Raw genomic sequence first — 17,428 nt, forward strand, 5'->3', positions numbered from 1 at the left:
TCAGGGATTTTGTCACCACGTTTCTTTGAAACTCTGGATCTGCCATAACAAACATTTTTAAGAGTTCCTCCACCAGATGTCAGCAAAGTCACAGTGTTTGCTTAACTTTCTAATAAGTAATATTTTATGCAAGTTTCAGTTTGTTTTTGCAGAACAAAACCACAAATTATTCCAATAAGCCTTCTTTATTTGGCTCACTGATATAGTATGGGGGAATTTTTTTGTGTCTTGTGCGAACTCTGAATAATAATTAATTTGCTTAACATTTGGACTCAAATAATTTTGCCAGATATGAACCCAATGCTGGGTTCTAATGTAGAGAATCTAAAAGATTATAATTTTTTGGACCACCCTAATATACACGTGGCTTAAGAATAGTGATGGGCTGTTATTGAAATGAAGCAGGAATGTCTACAGATCAGAGGTGTAAAGAGTACTGATCAATATATACTACTAGAGTAATAATGTAGCTCAATTAAATAGTATTCAAAGTAAAAGTTACTATTTACTTTCACCAACACATTTTTTATTTTTTTGTAATAAATCTTGCCACACTTCCCTTGCATACTGTAAACATCTCATGTATACATTTAAAAAGGTAAAGAAGAAATCTTGCACAATTTGGAAGTGTATTTATTTTCCACAAAGGCATCTGTATGAAAAATAAAAGGTTTGTCAAGATATACAATTATTTTTTAGATAAAATAACACCAATAAATTAAATTCAAAATAAAAAAAAAATTCTCAGGCTAAATTTATGAACTCTAAAACCATGTCATGCCAAATGTGCCATGTGGGTAACAACATAATAGGTAGAAACCCCAACCCAAGAAAAGGGTAAAATAACCAGCATTCAATGCTGTTTTGGCATGGTGCATTACATTTAATCTAATTGTTCGGCTATGATGTGATGCATTTGATTGTTGTCTGGTCATTTATTGTAGTTTCACAATGTCCGTTGATCATTTTAAAACAAAAACTAATAATTTACTCAATAATGGTTGGGTGTAGAAATGCAATGAATTACTTTACTTCTTTTAAAACATACTTAAGTACATATAAAATTACTGATTTAGAAATGTACCCATAATAGCTACTCAATTACAGTAATGTGATTACTTGTAATCCATTACTTTCACCTCTGCTACATCTTCATTCTAGAAATTAATATTTTCCAAACTTCTGTTTTCGTCTTATAACCTGACATTAATTTCCTCCTGAAACTTTTTAAAAATGTAGTTTTTGAAAAGACATTTTTCATTGAAGTATTTCAATAACTAAATAATGTTTGTGAATCATATGCTCTAAAACAGTGTTTCCCAACCAGGGGTACGCGTACCCCTAGGGGTACATGAGTACATTGCAGGGGGTACGTGGAAAAATAAAGAATTGCGTGCGCAGTGATTTGTTTTTACAGTTTAAATGCCTGTTTAAAGGAGACATATTCAAAGAAGCTCCTTTTGTGGCAAATGTCATACAAGTTATATATAACACAGGCAGGTTAATGATTTGTTTTGTATTTATTTATTTATATTACTTAATTTTATAATTTATTCTTATTTTTTCTAATTTCAACTGTATTATTTCTCTTTAATAACAACACAATGATAATATATTAGTATTAATAATACAGTATTAATAATACATACATTTACTATAATATTATTTCTTATATTTATCATTTTATTGCCTTGAAGGCAACATGAATTAATGTTTAATTTGAGTTAAATAAGAAGAAAATGCCTGAATCATATTTCAATATAAGAAAATTAAATAAAATGACTTGCGTGGAATATTCAGCTGTGTTATGTTCTACTTTTGGAGAATCATGAACACGTATGAGTGAGGGGGTACTCATGGTATGACAAAAAGGCTCAAGGGGTACACAAGGCAAGAAAGGTTGGGAACCAGTCTTGAAATATCCTCTTTCAGCCTCCAGGGGGCAGTGCAAGGCCTTAAATTAATGCTTGAGGTGAAATAATATTGTTTGTCCACATGGTGGCAGCAGTGTTCAATATAACGTAAAGCTCATTTCTTCCCTTTGGTGTGGTTCCCATCAGTTACTCCAGGTGGCAGAATAACAACGAGTGTAATACTTGTATTATGAGTTGATTTCCCTCCATCGGTTCTATTTTTCAGGGTGGAGTCAAAGTGCTGATCACTGGGCCCTGGCAGGAGACTGGCTCCAACTACAGCTGCTTGTTTGACCAGATCTCTGTCCCAGCGTCTCTCATCCAACCAGGGGTGCTGCGCTGCTACTGCCCAGGTTAGACTGCCAGGAAACCCTTAGCAAAAAGTAGTATGCTTGAGTATAAGTATAGCAAGTATACTATGGACAATGTACATGTAGCGTACTAGAAAGTATACTAATTTAATACTTCTTTGGACTAAATTTGAACATTTTAAGTTTATAAAAGTGTACTTTATGAGGTCATTTTAAGTTTACAAAAGTACATTTTCAAGTATACAACAAGTACAATTACAAGCCTGCTGTCCTTAACCATTAGGCTATCACTTATTTTATGAACTAAGATTTTTTTAATAGTTGACTTGTTATACTTTAAGCATACTTAGAAAAGTTTGCTTAGCATATTAATTGTAGCATACTGTCTATATACTCCTTAAAGTATTTTTAAAGTTAACTCATACTGTACGTATACTAGACTGCAATGAACTTGATCAATAAAAGTCAAGTCAACTGTTTCTCTGTTTTTGAGTATGTTTTTAAGGTACATAAAGTTAATGCAGTTGAGCACACAAACTATTTACTGTAAACTTTTAAACTCCAGCACTATATGATCTTGAACATGTAAGTTTATAACAGGGGTTATACCTCAAAGCAAATGTGTGTAGTGAAAAACATTTTTATTCCGTTCAATTAAATGTAAGCACAAGTCAATGAATTTACATTATTCTGTACTTGGATCAAAATACACTAAATATTAGTCCTTTGTGGCAGAAATAAGTGGAGAAGTATACTAATGTACAAGTATAAGCTTTGGTATTAAAGTAGAAGTGTAAGTCTAAATATTAATGTACTTCGTTTTAGACTATTCTTTATACTTTTCAGTACAAGCTATAAGTATACTTCACTATACTTTTCTTAAGTATATAAAATATAGTGTATAAAAAGTACACTTCAACTATAATGCCCCAGTTTTAGTATAAAATAAGTCTACTTGTATTACACTTGAATAAACTACTTTTTGCTAAGGAAAGCATAGGAAATCTACAATAAAGTCCATTAAATATTACCCATATGTATTTACTGTAATACTGTACTATGTCATGTGTGAATAATAGTAAATAGACTTGTTTTTGCTTTGTATAACTTTTTGTATTCTTGTTAGTATTGATTATGGAGTAACTTTTATCTGACAAAAGGTCAGGTTCATAACTATTAGTTTTCAATAATGCTGATCTAAAACAATGTGCTTCCCTCTTTTGTGTCTCGATTTCATTATGACAAACTGTCCAAAGCCTGGAGTCTAGAGAAATTGATGGAGGGTCACAAACGGGCCACGCACTTCAGTCTCAATTTAATTTTATTTTTTTTACCAATTGTCTGTAAATTTTTAGTTTGATCGGATGAAGAATTTTTGAGATATGGCCAATTTAGTGAGTGGGGTGGGTCAATTTTTGCGCGTCCTTATTTTTCTTCCATTTTCGGCTTCCAATATCTCAGGAACTACATCACTTAGGAAACTGAAATTTGGTATCGTAATACAACTCCACCTACTTTCTCAGAATATACAAAAACATCTGCTATACATCCTATATGGTGGACATGCTAGCCCCTCAAATTTGGAATTACGTTTTTCGGGGTTTCGGTCTCAAACATTTTTGCGCCTTCAGTAAACAACTTTCCATATGTCTCAGCTTCCTGTGATTTGGTCAGCTTTGAGCAATGTACATAGACTGTTCAAATCACTGATTATTAGTCAGATACAGACTCTTTCCAAAAAATTAGAATATCATGGAAAAGGTGTTTAATTTCCATCATTCCATTCAAAAAGTTAAACTTTCATAGATTATAGACGAGTGAGGAACAGAACCCAAGCTGCTTGAGGTCCAGTGTGAAATATCCACAGTCAGTCATGATTTGGGGTGCAATGTTCTGTTCTGTTCCTCACCCGTCTTCCTCCAAACCCTTGGACCTAGATTCCCGAATGAAAGGCATACTTTACTTTCATCAGAAAAGATTACCTTGGGCCACTGGCCAACAGTCCAGTCCTTCTTCTCTTTTTTCCTGCAAAAACTGAGAAGTAAATGGTGATTTCTTCACAGTATTCTAATTTTTTTGAATTCCTGTTTTCGTGGGTTTTATGAGCTGGAAGCCCACATTATGTAAAAATAAACAAATAAATACTTGAAATTGTTTAAATTATGGGCCCTGAATCTATAATATACTGTATGAAAGTTTAACTTTTTGAAGGGAATTATGGGAATTAAACAACTTTTCCATGATATTCTAGTTTTTTGGAAAGGGTCTATATATGCATTCATTCTGAGGGTGACAGTCTTTTGAAATCTGAACAAATACTTTTTTTTTACTATTTTCATTGGCCAATAACTGCATGAGGATTACTCTTTCTTGCGGTATAAAACAATTTTTCTTTATGCGACTTCCTCGTTTTTTTTTGGGACCCCAACTTGAAAATCCTTTACATGAGGTCATTATAGCTTTCCTCTCTGTCTTATAATCATTTGTTGCTTTTTGAGACCAAAGTATGTGGGATGTCCTGAAAATTAGCTGAAATGACATGAAATGACCTTGGAGAAATTTGTTTGAAATCCTGAGTTTTTAGCATTTGCTGCAGGATATACAGTATCTGTAGCACGGTGTGTTTTCCCTTTGCAGCTCATGATACTGGCCTGGTGACGCTACAGGTGGCTGTTAGTAATCAGATCATCTCCAATTCTGTGGTCTTTGAATACAAGGCCCGCGCTCTCCCTTCACTGCCCTCTTCTCAGCACGACTGGCTCTCTCTGGATGGTAAGTTGTGTTTTTTGATGTATTTATTCGCTTGTTTATACAGCACCTGTGATCACATTTCTTGCTTCTCATTTTTAACAGTTTTTACAACCTACAATTTGTTTACATTTAGGATGTCCTAAAACTTGAAGTGCAAAATTGATTTCCATTTACAGATAATTTCTTTTTCATCAGGTAATGGCAGGTTCATCAGGAAGGCCTCATAAATCAATAAACCCAAGAATATTTGAAAAAAAAGACGTAAAAGGTTGAAATAGCTACAGGTACAAATCTGTCTCACAACAGACGTCTCGTATAATGTGTTGCAAAAGTCAGGCAGCGCGGATTCACGCGAGAAAAGAAGTGTATGCATCTGTTGTAACCGGAGTACACAAGTAATTAAAAAAACGTGAGTAAATGTTGGATTACAAGTTTGCAGCTGTCATTTTATTTGTGTAAATATCAGTCCACACATTTGTCATTTTATTTTTTTTCACATTTCACATTTTTTCCCCATCATTTTGTGACATTTATGTGTGGACAATAAACGTGTGGATTTTTTATACACACTACTACCATATCAATAAGAGTGTCTACAGTGGAGATTAAAACAAACTTTCGAGTAGCAATTTCAACCTTTTACATCTTTCTTTTGAGCAAATGATCTTTGATTTATTGATCTATGAGGCCTAAACTATGTCTTTATCTGATAAAAGAAAAATATTTTCTCCTGCAGCTTTAAGACAGTTTTATTGCTTTAATATTTGCCGATTCATAAGGAATCCTGTGTAAGTATATATACATTTGTGAAAGACAGTATTGTTTAAAGCCAAACTCAAGGCCTGGAGGCCAAATCCGGAACACCAGGGGCCTCATTTATAAAAGTGTGCCCAGATAAGCACACTTCAGCTGGCGTACGATAAAAACCAGGAAGTGCGTACACATTTTTTTTTTTTTACGATTTATAAACGAGGGCGCACGTACGTCCCACGCCTTTTTCCGTTTATAAATCACAATCAACTCGAAAGTTGATCGTGAAATCGCACGTGAGGAAACGCCTTACTCCGCCTATACGGTGCCTATAAAAGGTCCGGTGAACGCCCTTAATGAATATTCACTAATACAAATTTCACGGTGGAACGAGGTGGAAAACGAGCAAATAAAACACATTTCACTCAATGCGGTGGTGGAGGTATTAATTGTTGAGGTGGACATGTGCAGGAGAGCGTCATTTGGTGACACAGAGCACATTACGAATGATAGAAAGGCAGATCGCGTTGCGTTGCCTCATCAGACTGTGACAGGTGAAAAATAAACGATCACACATAAAAGCGGAGGAGAAAATGTGGATCACTTTCCATAGGAAGAACGTCTGTTCAACAGGTGGAGGAAAGAGCACCGGAGCTCAGCCTCACAAAAAGCTGGAGGATCAGTGGGGATTGGGGATCCCCTCTGTGTAACGGCGGTGGGGGACTCACACAGATGCACTATATATGCGCCAAAAACATGGGATTAAACTCTGCAGCAGCTCGTCTTCCTCCCACTGCAGCCTCGACCTCCCTCCCTGAGGTGCGCACATTATCTCGCCAGGTTTTTTTTTTTTTATAAATCCCAAACTTTGCTTATATGTGGCGTACGCTTTCTTTTCTACATACTTGGCGTTTATAAATGAGGCCCCAGAGCATCCATTTCAGTCCTAGTCAGTTTCAGAACTGAAGAAGCTTCTAGAAAGGAAACGGTTTCAAGCACTTCAAATCCAGGTGCTTTAACTAAGCTACCAGACTGTGGTGGTGTTTTGTTGTTTTTCCTGGTCCAAACCACTTTGCTCCTGGATTAAAAAAAAAAGTTTGTCACCTCTGGTTTGGAGCATCAGCAAAATAAAATGTTTTTCGTGACTTGTTCGACTTGATACAAAATCTTTGGATAATTGTTTCTGCGTTGGTTTTTGACTGGAAATGTGAACTTTTGCGGTATTTGTAATTGACGAAAAGTGAGGACCCACAGGAATGCTCTGTGTATTATGTAAAGGACATCAGCCACTCTATTCTAGTGTCTGCTCATCGCTTGTTGGAAAAGGTTTTTTTTTGTATATGATTGCACATGTAATTTTTTCTTCATATCTGCATACAGAGATAAAAACACTTCATTGTGTTAAAGAATTGAAGCCCACAGCTGTTGTAACGCTGTATGAGCTTCAGATATTCCTTAAATGTTTTGAGGTTTTTTATTGAAGCACAAAGCCGCACCAGTTGGTTTCCTAATTCATAATTGCAGTCTGTTTTCTGGCAATGTAAATACAGCTGTGAATTACATTCTTAAAGCTGCTTGTACAGAGTTTTTACCAGGGTTGGGATCAATTACATGTTTTCAGTTACAATTACGTTTTCAATTACCCATGATCAGTTGCAAGTCAATTACGATTACAGTATCCAGCATTTTTTCCAATTACAATTTTTATCCTCAGAAAGTCAATTACAATCACGTTCTCAATTACTAAAGTTCAGTTAAATTATCACATGTACTGAGCCTTAAATAAATAACCTAATAAAAGTTAACCTTCCTCTTGTGTTAGCTCTCTGTTAGCATAGCCTATGATAACAGTTCCTAAATCATCTGTAAAATACAGTTAAAAACAAATATCTATCATCTAATCTATTTCCCAATCAATGAAAATATAGGTTTTAATATTTTTGGTGTGGGCGTCTGAGTCTTTTTTGTGACAGTATATATATATTTATTTAATGGTAAAATGGGAAAGCTTGATATGAAACATATTTTAATATTTGTTAACTACATATGTGTAGAAATGTACATAGAACTGTAACATAGTTTCCCCAGTTTTGCATGAAATTATATTTGACAATTTTCATGGCAATTAAAATTACAAAGTCAATTATCTCAACTCATCTACAATGTATTTACCATTAAGACAGCAACAGATTTTTAAAATTACACAATAATTGTAAATTATTATCAATTACACGATTACAATTATAATTGACCCCAACCCTGGTTTATACGCTACAGGTAGAGCCATTCAGGTGAGCATTTAATGATGAGTTTTAACACTTTTTGAGTGTTTGCACACTAAGGTGTATTATGTCTGCCTTAGTAAACAAGTATTAGTGTGGCTTATGTCATCACAAATAACCACTGCAGGGCTGCAATGTTCATTCTGTTTTAAGTCATGATATGTGAGTCCCTGCATGAGTGTGTTCACTAAAATGCAATCAGATTGTGCACACATGTTTGTGTTTGTGTGTAAGTGGATGTGCACATATGCGCGTGTGCTGCTTGGAGAAGTGCTGCTGCAGTGTTGGAGCATTGATGGGATAAAGTAGGGCACGGTGAAGCACTGGCTCACAGGACAGCTGCATTGCAGACGGCCCTTGAGCGAGTGGGAGTGAGTAATGGAGAGCTGGCAGCTCCGCTCACATCCATGGAAGCAACAGTGGATCACTCCGCCATTCATGCGCTCGCTACGCTGCTGCCTTACTGGCTCATTCACAGAACCAGTTAAGGAGGCACGCACTGTCTCAGGAAAAATCGCAGCCTACTCCATTACCTTACTTACATTAACTCCTTGACTGCCATCCCTCTCAAATTATCTCATCACTGTCTGCTTCGTCTGGGGGGAGACAAAGTAGTGAGATAGTTAACAGAGATTGATGACCCTGCCGTTTAATATCTCATATACCCTGCAGAACATTAATCAGAGGGGCAGATACACTGAAAATATGTGATGTATTATCAAAAAATCAAGGTGGTTCTATCAAAACTCAAGTGTAATGTGCATTAGCGATAACCTTCTACTGGAGCTTTGTGCAATCGGCTCATTATAGAATGACCCCCTGCGTAAGTGTGTTGGTCCCCCTTCGCTGACAAAAAAGTTCTGACTTGTAGAGACCTCTCAAGGTGTGCTGTGGTATATGCCACCAAGATGCTAACAGCAGATCCTTTAAATAATTTGGCGTGATGTGATTGTTTATCGTGTACCTTCATTTTATTTGGGTTCAAAGTTGACTTTTTTCCTCATTTGGAAGATTTTTTTCAGAGCAATGGCCAGCTGCATGCTTAAACACTGCTATAGATTATAATTTTTTTAATTGATTAATCAATCTTTATTTCAGACTCACAAATGTCCATAAAAAACATTTAAAAAGACAGACAGACAAATGTAACAGAGAATATCACTATTATAGTCCATATAAGCACTTTCTCCAGTGCCTCCAAAGCTCTGAGCTGTACCTGATACTGCTCTGGTCAGTCCGTATAAGAGCAATTACAATTTCATTATGTGAGTCCATGAGCCTTATCATACATTTATTAACAACATTTCTTATTACAGCATTTAATGTGGTCACATTATTCTGCACAAAGAGCAGACTGGCACTTTCCCAGCGAGGGACTTTCAAAAGAATTCTCAAAGCATTATTGTATGCTACTTGGAGCTTATGGAATTTAGCCTTTGTGCACAGCACCACAAGTGGGCAGTGTAGAGTGGTGTGCAGTAGGCTTTAAACAAAGCTATTTTTACATTTGCTGTACACATACTAAATTTTCGCGCCAGCAAGTTAGCTTGTGCATACAATTTACAGTACTGCCTCTGAATGTCATCATTATCAGAAAGGTCACTCTTGATGATGTGACCGAGGTATTTGACTTTTTCCACGACCACCAGCTCCCCTTCTGACAAGTGGAACATGGGAAATACGATCATCACAACACTCTTTTTAGGGTTAAACTTGATGTCATATTGTTCACCATATTCAGTACACACTTTGAGCAGTTGCTGCAGGCCTGCAGAGTAGGGTGACATGATGACCAGGTCATCAGCGTAAAGTAGATGGTTTAACAGTCTTTCCCCTATCATACAGCCGGTATTACAGTTTTTCAATCTTTGGGAGAGATCGTCCATGTAAAGGTTAAAAAGCATGGGTGACAATATCCCACCCTGCCTCACCCCATTAGTAAAAAGGACTTGATGTCACACTTCGCCATCTAACCTGCATTGTTTGATGCGTGTACTAAAAACCTAGGGCCCTGATTAGGTAGGGAGGAACCCCTCGCTCTTGCAATTTTTCAAACAGTTTGCCATGGTTGATGCGATCCAAGAAGCACAAAAACATCGTGGAGTTCTGCCCTCTGTAATTCCTCACAGCCTCTTTCAGGGCACAGATGCACACATCAGTTAATTTATTGACGCGTTAAAATGAGTTTTTATGCCTGTCTTTCATCCACACAAAGGTAGAAAAGTTCAGTGCATGACATTGACTCAAGGTTTCACAAGTTTTTCTTACAGTGAATTGTTCAAAAGCACTTTGGAAGTTATAGGAGTTGTGGACAATCTTTACTGACAGCTGTACTAATCTTAGTGGGGGTTTTTTTAATACTTAGTAATCTCGATTAGCTGACGTCTTTGTTTTTTCCAATGCTCTTTTCATTAGTAATGTATCAGTGTATGATGGGGTTAGATACTCTGTACAGTGGAACATTGGCACAGGCTTTGTAATCTAATGGTCCAATGCGGTTAAGGAACTCCTGATGTACATGGTCTGCAACAACGCCTACTTAGGTTTATGTTTACATAATAATGACTGTAGAAAGCAGACAATAATGCAGCTTATCTCTTATAGGATGTAACAAAATCAACTCCACATGAATTTCTCCAAAGCAGTGCACAGCCTTCTCAAACTTATTCTCTTCACAGTCTACGACATGATGGAATCGATTGGTTTCATCAGTTGAGATTGCATTTATTTGTTAACATCTGTATGTGATGAACAAAAGGCAATAGCAGATCTAATGTTACACAAAGTAAACAACAAATCTTGCCTTGTATTAGTCCAGTGCAGGTGATAGGGAGTCGGGAGGAGTTTAATTTATTATCTACGTGATGTCATATTCATACTTTTTCTTAAATTTTACAACAAACCTTGAGCAAAATGCACTTTTCTCCATTTTGTGTATTACATTTGCACCACAAATAATATTATTGGGGGGGGGGATTAAGAAGTCAGTTTCCATGATGATGTAGCTTAAAGCTGCTGGAGATGACAAGTGTTTCAGATCTTTCTATGCAAGCCCCAAAATAAACATCATCTGTTGTTTTTTGCCACAACTTTTAGTCTGTGAAAACACCAGAAAAAAAAAAAGTTACTTTGGCAGAGTTTTTGTGGCAAACACAAGAAGAATGATGTAAAAGCGCTCCAATGCATCCGTCTACGGGTCTCCACATCCCACAATATAATACACGAAACTTTTCTGAAAACGTCAACAAGTGTTTACATCTTGGGGTGACCGTGGATCAGTAGTAGAGTTGGTTGTCAGAAACCAAAAGGTGGGGGTTTGAATCCTGCTCTATCCAAGTTATTGTCGTTGTGTCCTTGGGTATGAATTGTGTGTATTTGAAAAGCGCTCTATAAATAAAGTTTGATTGATTGAATTGTGCATGAATGTTGGTGGTGCTAAATGGCAGCCACGCTTCTGTCCGAGGGCAGCTGTGGCTACAATGTAGCTTACCGCCACCGGTATGATGTTGTTGATGGTGCTTTGACTGTCCTCGAAAAAAGCACTATATAAATCCAAGCTATTATTATTATTACAGCTTAGATCAAACCAAACTTTGGAGCAGCACTTTCGATCTTTTTCCCCAGCAAATAAATTTGATTTACACTGTCTTTATCTGATAAAAGCTTATTTTTTAGGAGCTTTACATGGCTTGATTGGGAAATAATATTTTAAAAGTAAATGTGTGGATATGCATTTAAAAGAAAAAAAAAAACGCTAGCTTTGTAATGTATTGGTCAACCTTTATTTATTTAGGTAACAATGTCTATTCAGTTTATAATTATACTATGAGTTGCAATTTTAGTTACTCTTACAAGCCAGCTGGTGCAAGAAAATGATGCAGGTAACAAGCATATGTGTGAATCAGTTTTACATAGGGCTTTTTTGAACACTCAAAGACACTTTAGGAAGTTTTTCCAAAAGTTCAAAAAGGAGATATCCAAAGCTAAGAAGCGGAGCTGCATCCCTCAGCAGATACCACAGCAGGAGGATGATGAGCAACACAAGGGAGACACTGAAGACAAAGAAATGTTCAGTCAGGACATGATCTGGTTTCCAGACATGTCAATCATATCTTCAAATCCATCAGGGATTTGTATTAGGACCATCATAAATCCAAAAACTTGGACCTGGCAAACTATCCCATCTTTTCCTTCATCTTCCACTGGTTCACACCTAAATGTATCTTCAACATGCGACTCTTTCCTTGAAGTGCAGGAATATTTTTGTCATCACCCTGATGCAATTCAACTGTCCTGAGCAGCAGCAAGGAGTTCACAAGAAGGTGCAAAGAAGAGGAAATGCTCGGTGAAGGTGGATTTTCGCAGGTTTACGCTGGAGAACGTTGGTCCATAAAACACATCCCCAAGAAGAAGGTGCAGTTTGTGCGAGTGAACTGTCAGGGTACAGTTTACGATGAGATGTTGGTGGTGGTCCTCATGGAGCAGGCGGCCGGTCGTCTCTGCGATGGCAGCTTTGAAAACCCCGCCGTGATTGGCCTCATGGACACCTTTGACCTGGAGACTGAGGTGATTATTGTCATGGAACGACCACCGGACACAGTGGACAGGCACGATTACTTAACTGAAGTACAACGTATATCAGAGGGCCAGGCCAAGGTTATCTTCAAACAGATCATCAACACCGCATTGCTAATGACAAAAATGGAGTCTTCCTCCGGGACTTGAAGCTGAATAACATCCTTTTTAAAAGGAGCAAAAGAACTCCTGAGATCCGAGTCATCGACTTCGGCTGTGGGGATTTCGTACAACACGAGCCCTTCAGGAGCTTCTGTGGAACTCCAGAATTTGAACCACCAGAATTTTTTTTCGTGGGGAAACTTACAAGGCCGAGGCTACAACAGTATGGCCAATAGGAGCCATGCTGTATTTTATCTGTACCAGGGCCGATTTCGATACATTGGTGCTCCTTCGACTCATTAGTCTGATGCTTGTAGTGATGCACCGAGAAAACAAGCCGACTGAAACAGTGAACAAGCAAACACTGTACTCAGTGCGCGCTTGTCTGATATAAAGCAGTGGATTGAGCGGTTGTTGTTCCAATTTGCTCCCCCTCCCCGACAAAATCGGCATCCACCGGCAGCCGGGAGTGTGCATGCATTCAGCATTCAACGAAGGTGGATTAAAGTTGTTAGACTTCTAATGCCATAATCTACGTTGTTGGACTTTTAAATGCTTTTTATCTTTATGTATCATGTTATTCTATCCTACCTGTGTCTAACTTAGTGATTTACAACTGACATGAAGTCTATCCCTCCATGTTAAAGTGTATTTCACATATTAAAGCACATGTACCCAGTGTTGTAGAACATAATAAATAACAACAGTGCTTAATTTGAGCAACTTTACTCTCTCACTCTTTAAGTAACAGGAGATGCTGAACATTTCAAGCTGCATTTTGGATTGCATCAGTTCATGTTTTGGTACTGCAGCAAAAATGAAGCAGAAAGCGGCCGCCGGCCTGATTTTATCATGAATTTACAAAAATAAAAGAATTTGTAGTCGACGTTACCAATTATGTTACTAATCGTTTTTGCATTATTGTATATGTTACACACAGTGGGTTGGTGTGAATCTGGAGACGTTCTATATATTCAATTCTGTTCCCCCCAAAGTTACATTGTGCACTTAAGCTATTTCAGTTCAGGTATTTACTTGTTTGTGTTCTGTTTGTTTATGTGAAACCCTTCTATCAAAATAAGAAAAAATGTCAAAAGTAATTTTGCTCATGTTTTCTCCTTTATGTAAAGCGTCATTGTGGATATGGTGAAGACCACTATGCAAGTGTTAGAAAGTATTCTGATAATAACATAACAGTAATGTAAATATCAATTACTTGGTATTAAAAAAAAAAAAAAACGCCATATAAGGGGGTGTCAAAAGAAAATCTGGCCTAGGGCACCAAAGAGACTAGGGCCTGCACTGACTATGTACTATGTATAGATGGCTATAGGCAGCTGCCATCGCACCTCCCGTCGTGCACTAAGTGCATGTCCGCAGCAGTGTGTGCACAGTGCCATACAACCAGTGGAAGGAAGACTAACTGTGCTATGATGTGCTAATGGCACAGCTGCCTGCCTGCCTTGATTTGTCATAATGCAGAGTGGGGGAAGGGGCGCTTTTTCTCTGCAGCACTGCAGGTACGCAGCCATGGGCAGGACAGAGAGGCCTGTCTGAGCAGCACCCCCTCCTCTTCCTCTTCCTCCTCTTCCTCCCCCAGCTCAGATTCCCACGAGCGGGGCTGGTAGCCAGAATGACAGTCCAACTTAACGGCGCACCGGGCGGCGGTGGCGGTACCGGGAGTAAACTGACAGACAGCGCTCACTCACTCACTCAAAGAGAGAGAGAGCGCTTACGCACGATGCGGGAGTGGGCGTGTTGGGGTAAACACGGAAAACTAGCGCAAAAAGAGGTTAATGTGGCGAGCTTTAGGGTAAGCTTTGGCTTCTTGTGAGTCCAGACGTCGTCTAACACTGCTGCTGCTGCTTAGGAGCCATGTAAAGTGGTTAGAGAGAGACTTACGTGTCTGTCTGTCTGTCTGTCACACTCTTTTCTGAATAACTTGAAGCGCGAGCGACCGACAGGAACAGCTGCGTCCGTTTAACCACGAGGCGCGCGCGTGCTTCTTTTTCTTCTTCTTCTTTTTCTTTTTGTTTTTCTTCGCGGTGCTGGAGTTTGTCGCGTTTTTAAATAACTGCAGGCTGGAAACAAAACGCAGCGGATAGTAGAGATAGTGTGTGTGTGTGTGTGAGGTGAAACAAGTGAAGAAGATGAGGAGGGGGCTATTAGAGGAAGAGTAGTGAGTGGTCTTCCTCCCTCTCTCTCTCTCCCTCTCCCTCCTCACGTCTCCCTCTTCCCCTCACTTTGTTCTATTGTTGACGAGTGCTCTGTTGAGACTGAGTCTGCACATCAAGGATATATATGTTTTATTTTTTCAGTCAGGCTGTGAGGGGAACAGCTGCACTTTGAGTGAAATGCATCTTTGGCGTGGACTTCTTTGGGTCAGCATGCCTGTGATTGACACCCGCGTTTCCTAAAAGACAAAGAAACAGTTTTTTGTTTTTTTCTTTCTTTCTTTTTTTTGTGGCTTTGAGGTGGACTCTACCAATGGAAAATAAAGTGGAAGGTTAGAAGTGTTCAGATCAACCCTTTGGCTGTAGTGCTGTGCTGTGTTGTGTTTCCCTTTTTTGGTGTTTTATTTAATTCATTTATTTTTGATAACGTGTGTGTGTAAGTACAAGTTGAGCGTTTCCTTGAATGCATGCCCGGCTTTTTTGTGCCACTTGTCTTGTGCTTGTTTTGGCCACATGTTTCCATGTGACTGCCTCATTGCAGAGAGCAGGAGAGTTGATAGTAGCCAACTCCTGACTCACGACTTGTGCTGAGAAATGTGAGAGACGCCTTTAAGGAACTAAGGGGGGGTGAAAAAAGTTAACCTCAACTTAACAACTATTTGTTTCACATGAAACAAGTTGCACTTCTCGCTTTTCACACTTTCTCCTCAGTTGGATGATTGTGTTGCGTTGTCTCACCTGTCGGGTCATGAGGTCCCAGTAGTAGGCTGATGGTTTGCACCAGTGTGGTGCATTGATGGGATGTCGCATCCCAATGCAGAGGAAACACCACAGGTCAAACCCCAGGACCGTACCAACTTCTCCACTACATGTGCATCAACAACAAATAAAATGTACAACTCCCAACTTAATTCTTCAAACTTTGCTGGAGTTGAGTTTTCCCCCCCCCCCCCCCCGGTGTAGCCGGATAGTTTTCCACATTGCAATTTATCCACCTGTTGCATCTATTTGTTTATTATGAAGCTGTGAAGCCATGAAAACCTTGTGATGAATTTTGAACAATGTAAACACGACAAAAACCTCTTCTCTCATTAGCTTAAACAGAAAAGTCTGATGTGACCATTTGTTTAAACAGACGATAACATTCACAGTGAAACAATCATTGCTGTTTTTCTAGAGCGGTGTTTCTCAAATTGGGGTACGTGTACCCCTCGGGGTTGAGATAGAGTGGAAAATTAACAAATGAAAGCATAAAAATGAGAGGGTTTTGAATCATTTATTTGTAGTTTAAAATTATAATTATTTTTATTAGAACACGAACTGAAAAAACAAGGGTCAATTTTGGTCCCACACAAGGCACGAGATGATAGGAATTATTAAAAAAAACTATAGAAATACTGTATATCTATAAAAGGTCTAACTACTGATTTATTTCTTTTTACTTATAAAGTTAAGTTCTTTAAAATGTGTGTTATCACTTATTCATTCCATCATTTTTCTCTATAGTTTATTTTTTTTTTTATAGTTGGATAAAGAAGGTACTTGGATTCAGAAATAAGAGAAAGGGGGGTTACTTGAGCCTAAAAAGTTTGAGAACCACTGCTATAGAGCTTCTAAAGTTTAATGCCCTTAACCTGGATTCTTCCTTAAACATTTATATCAAGTGGACAGATGTAATCTCTTAAGATTCAATCGGCCTATTTACTTTATCCAATGATCCTGTTCAGGGGCACTTACGCCTATCAAGCTCATTAAAGCATAAGGCAAGATAAACTCTGAACAGGCTGCCAGACAGACAATCACAGGCACATCTATTCACTCCTTTAGCGTTAATGTACAATCATCAGTGAGCCTATAACATTCATGTTTTCAGGATATGGAAAAAAAAACTTGGTCGATAGTAGCAGGTGGATAACACACAACAAGCATTCTCCTAACTTTGTATTGCCTAAAATATGTCAGTGATGCCAGCAGTAGGAGCTGTGAGAGGCTTTTATGTACCTGTTGCACACAGATGCTTAATCAGGGAGTTAAAAAGAAGACTTCCAGGTTAAATTTCTACAATCTGTTTGATGTACCAGATGTTAGATGTCACGGTTCATATACTGTAAGTTCTCTGTTCTTGTGACTGGCTTTCATGTTATCTTTGGATAAATAGGCCAACAAAAGTCAATAAAACAAACTTGGGCGGCCGCTTTATTGCAAAAATAATTGTATTTAATATTTAGGTCACCATAAAGCTCTTTGTTTAAAAGATAAAGCCAGAGTCTTTGTTTTAATCCATTTCTCAAAATATTTTTTTGTATTTTAATAAGTTTAACTTTCATACCAAATGTGCTGTAACTATTTAAAAGTATTGAAATACAGCAGTTGTAAAGGATAACATCATTTGAAAGTTAATGTACTCTTTTTATTTGCTATGCTGTTGTTGTGCAACTTTGATGTGGGAGGTAGTAGTTCACCACTGACCATGTGCTCTAAACAGGAAAAACATTGTTTAGCGGTCAGAACGCCTTGTTAAATCACAAAAAAGAGACAAATTATTAGTGTTAAAGTTGTCATATATAAGT

General features: G+C 37.9%; 1 protein-coding gene across 13 annotated transcripts in view; it reads left to right on the forward strand.

The window, feature by feature from the left end:
- camta1a (calmodulin binding transcription activator 1a) overlaps positions 1-17,428 on the forward strand; it is a 451,486-nt gene that overhangs the window by 414,408 nt on the left and 19,650 nt on the right. For 11 of the 13 annotated variants that reach the window (XM_028452382.1, XM_028452379.1, XM_028452383.1 and 8 more), the window contains 2 exons: positions 2,140-2,266; positions 4,862-4,996. In XM_028452382.1, the coding sequence (XP_028308183.1) occupies positions 2,140-2,266; positions 4,862-4,996 (262 nt within the window). Of the gene's footprint in view, positions 1-2,139; positions 2,267-4,861; positions 4,997-14,217; positions 15,191-17,428 lie in introns of those variants that run through there. The other 2 variants (XM_028452386.1, XM_028452387.1) reach the window with 2 other exon arrangements.

The sequence above is a fragment of the Gouania willdenowi genome, chromosome 7 (genome assembly GCF_900634775.1).
Source record: "Gouania willdenowi chromosome 7, fGouWil2.1, whole genome shotgun sequence".
Taxonomy (NCBI): domain Eukaryota; kingdom Metazoa; phylum Chordata; class Actinopteri; order Blenniiformes; family Gobiesocidae; genus Gouania; species Gouania willdenowi.